Source organism: Salmo salar, chromosome 22 (assembly GCF_965601325.2).
Source record: "Salmo salar chromosome 22, fSalSal1, whole genome shotgun sequence".
Classification (NCBI taxonomy): domain Eukaryota; kingdom Metazoa; phylum Chordata; class Actinopteri; order Salmoniformes; family Salmonidae; genus Salmo; species Salmo salar.
The window spans coordinates 10832432-10835832 of NC_138312.1; the positions used below are offsets into that span (position 1 = coordinate 10832432).

The 3401-nt window shown below is 41.0% G+C and overlaps 1 protein-coding gene across 1 annotated transcript; it reads right to left on the bottom strand.

Annotated features, from left to right (window-relative positions):
• Positions 1 to 480: 480 nt before the first annotated feature.
• tshba (thyroid stimulating hormone subunit beta a) lies at positions 481 to 2265 on the bottom strand. Its single transcript, NM_001123528.1, is given in 2 exon segments — positions 481 to 1138; positions 2070 to 2265. Coding segments are annotated over 2 exon segments (420 nt in total). The 5' UTR covers positions 2232 to 2265; the 3' UTR covers positions 481 to 880.
• Between the last annotated feature and the right edge of the window lie 1136 nt (positions 2266 to 3401).

The following is a 3401-nucleotide window of genomic DNA, read 5'->3' on the forward strand; positions in this document are numbered from 1 at the left end:
GTTGAAAGTCACTGACTTCTTCAGTAAGGACATTCTTCTTCCAATGTTTGTCTTTGGAGATTGCATGGCTGTGTGCTCGATTTTATACAACTGTCAGCAACGGTGTTGCTGAAATAGCCAAATCCACTAATTTGAAGCGGTGTCCACATATTTTTGTATATACAGTGTATGTATGTCTACCTCAATTACCTCGTACCCCTGCACATTGACTCAATACTGGTACTCCCTGTACATAGCCCTGTTATTTTTTACTCATTATTGTTATTCACTGTGTAATTATTCTGCGTGTCACTATTTATATTTTTTATCTTTATCTGTAACTCTGCATTGTTGGAAAAGGACTCATAAATAGTTATTACACTGTTAGTCTACAAGTGTTGTTTTACGAAGCATGACAATTAACATTTGATTTGCGGTGTGTGTGGAGTGTGACAGTGTGTTCCTACACAGGATGTGATTCATTCAGATGAGTTACAACTATTTACAGACTTCAGCTTTAATAACGTCCCATTCATGATATTGGTTCACCGTAAACAAAATAGCTCAGTGAATCAATGGACAGGAAAGACATGAGGCAGACAGAAATACCAGGATCAGCCTCCAATGCAAGCAAAGTAGCAAACAAAAAGGCATATTAACATACCAAACACAACAGCAACAATACATGTCACAATGAATAGGATACACCACCCTGTAGCTCACTGTATCCACCACAAACACATGAATACAACAATGCTGTTCTGTTATCATAATGATTAGGCTACTGACCATAAACTTGATTTGAACTGACCATTCTCCTTGCCTTATTGGTCATTATGGTCATTACAGCCAAACTATCTAGGGAAGGGAGAGCGTTATCAGTTGGGGGGGATGTAGTTGTTCAGGCCAGGGTATGGTAGATGTGTCTGAGTGGCTTGGAACACCTGGCGCCGTCTCCACTGCTGGCCTTGTGGGCACACTCATCACTGTCTGTGTTGCAGGTGCCACAGTGGCAGCTGAGGGCTACGGGGTAGGTGAAGAGAGGGTTGGCATGGAGTGGGCAACCAGGTAGTATGACTGTTCGGTACTCCACCTGGTCATAGGTACAGCCTCTCTGTATAAGGAAACGTGGTCCGGCCAGCTCCTTCATGTTACTGTCCTGGTAATCACATGCACACAAACACACATGCTTAACATACACTAAGTGTACCAAACATTAGGAACACCATCCTAATATTGAGTTGCACCCCCTTTTGCCCACAGAACAGCCACAATTCATTGGGGCATGGACTCCACAAAGTGTTGAAACTGTTCCACAGGGATGCTGGCCCATGTTAACTCCAATGCTTCCCACAGTTGTGTCAAGTTGACTGGATGTCCTTTGGGTGGTGGACCATTCTTTATACACACTGTTGAGCGTGAAAAACCCAGCAGCGTTGCAGTTCTTGACACACTCAAACCAGTACGCCTGGCACCTACTAACATACCCCGTTCTAAGGCACTTAAATCTTTTGTCTTGTCCATTCACCCTCTGAATGGCACACTTACACAATCTCAATTGTCTAAAGGCTTAAAAATTCTTCTTTAACCCGTCTCCTCCCGATCATCTACACTGATTGAAGTGTATTTAACAAGTGACATCAATAAGGGATCATAACTTTCACCTGGATTCGTGGAAAGAGCAGGTGTTCTTAATGTTTTGTACACTCAGTGTACTGTATATACAGTACTGTACGTGCGATGTAGGTCAAATATGCCTCACGGTCGGCCTGCGATTGGAATTTGTTATAGTTGATGTTTCAAGTTATACTTATATTTTTTGCGTCTCTTCTGCAATGCAAAACGTGTGACAGGATATACAATGTATACATTGTATTTTGTATATTGACCTTGTCTGTATCTACTAGTCTGCTGCTATCATGGCCAGGTCGGTCTTATAAAATATTATGCAAAATCTCGATGCGATTACTCTGATAAAATAAAGGTAAAACATAAAATCTTTTATGGGGGGATAAAAGTTTATAAGTGAGTGAATTTTACAGATCCATTAAAGAACTAAGAATGTCTGGTTGAGGTTATAGCCTACTTACCCTTGAGTAGCAGAAGCCCATGCAAATGGTCGTATTGATGGCCACGCAGAAGTCACATTCACGTCTCTCCTCATACAGAGTGTAGTCCGTGGGCACACACATGGGCACAGCTTGGCTGAAGAGCAGGCAAAGGAGACCACACATGGCCACGGACAATTCCATTTGGCAAACAGCGAAGATGTTCCGTCACACAATCAAGAACCTGCATAGAAGTAGAGCAAATGGCAAGAATAAAATATGAACAAATCTAAAGTTTTTTAGTTGGAAATATGAAAAAAATTGAGGTCGATGCATTTGAGAAGCCATTTTAATAAAACACAACTCAGTCATGCACCAATAGCATGACAAAGAAGCTGTACCGGTGTTCCTGTCAGGTCAGCTCTGCTCACTCACCTGGTAGAGCTGGGCACCTGCAAGTCTGATGATGCTGTCTGATGGAGCCTGATGGTCTTTATACAGTCATCCTAATCCACCTTGATCCTACTGGACCATTATCTCCCATCTCTGACAGTGTGGACGCAGGAATCTCCTGGCCCATTATGAGGATGACATGCATTAATAAAAGGCATCCTCTGTAACTACAAACTTCCATTACCAGTACAGCAATGTGTGGGCTTAACCTGTAATAACATCATAATAACCCTGCTCTTTGGCAGTATGTAATGCAGTATGTGGCAATCCCACTTGGTAGCACAATAGAAAACTAAGTGGTAAATTCAGAGATTGGTCCGGTCCAGTAACAACCCTGTGTCCAACTCTTAGACAAGCAACTCCTAGAAGTGTCTGTTAAAACCTCTTATGGACAGGCGTTCCACTAGCGGACGCCTCACCAATATCCAATGGTAGCGCCTGGCGCGAAATTTGAAAAACCTTAAAAATGCTATAATTTCAATTTCTCAAACATATGACTATTTTACACCATTTGAAAGACAAGACTCCTTTATTTAACCACATTGTCCGATTTCAAAAAGGCTTTACAGTGAAAGCAAAACATTAGATTATGTCAGGAGAGTACCCAGCCAGAAATAATCACACACCCATTTTTCAAGCTAGCATATATGTCACAAAAACCAAAACCACAGCTAAATGCAGCACTAACCTTTGATGATCTTCATCAGATGACACTCCTAGGACATTATGTTATACAATACATGCATGTTTTGTTCAATCAAGTTCATATTTATATCAAAAACCAGCTTTTTACATTAGCATGTTTTGTTCAGAACTAGCATAGCCACTGAAAACTTCCTGTGAATTTACTAAATGACTCACGATAAACGTTGACAAAAAACATAACAATTATTTTAAGAATTATAGATACAGCACTCCTTT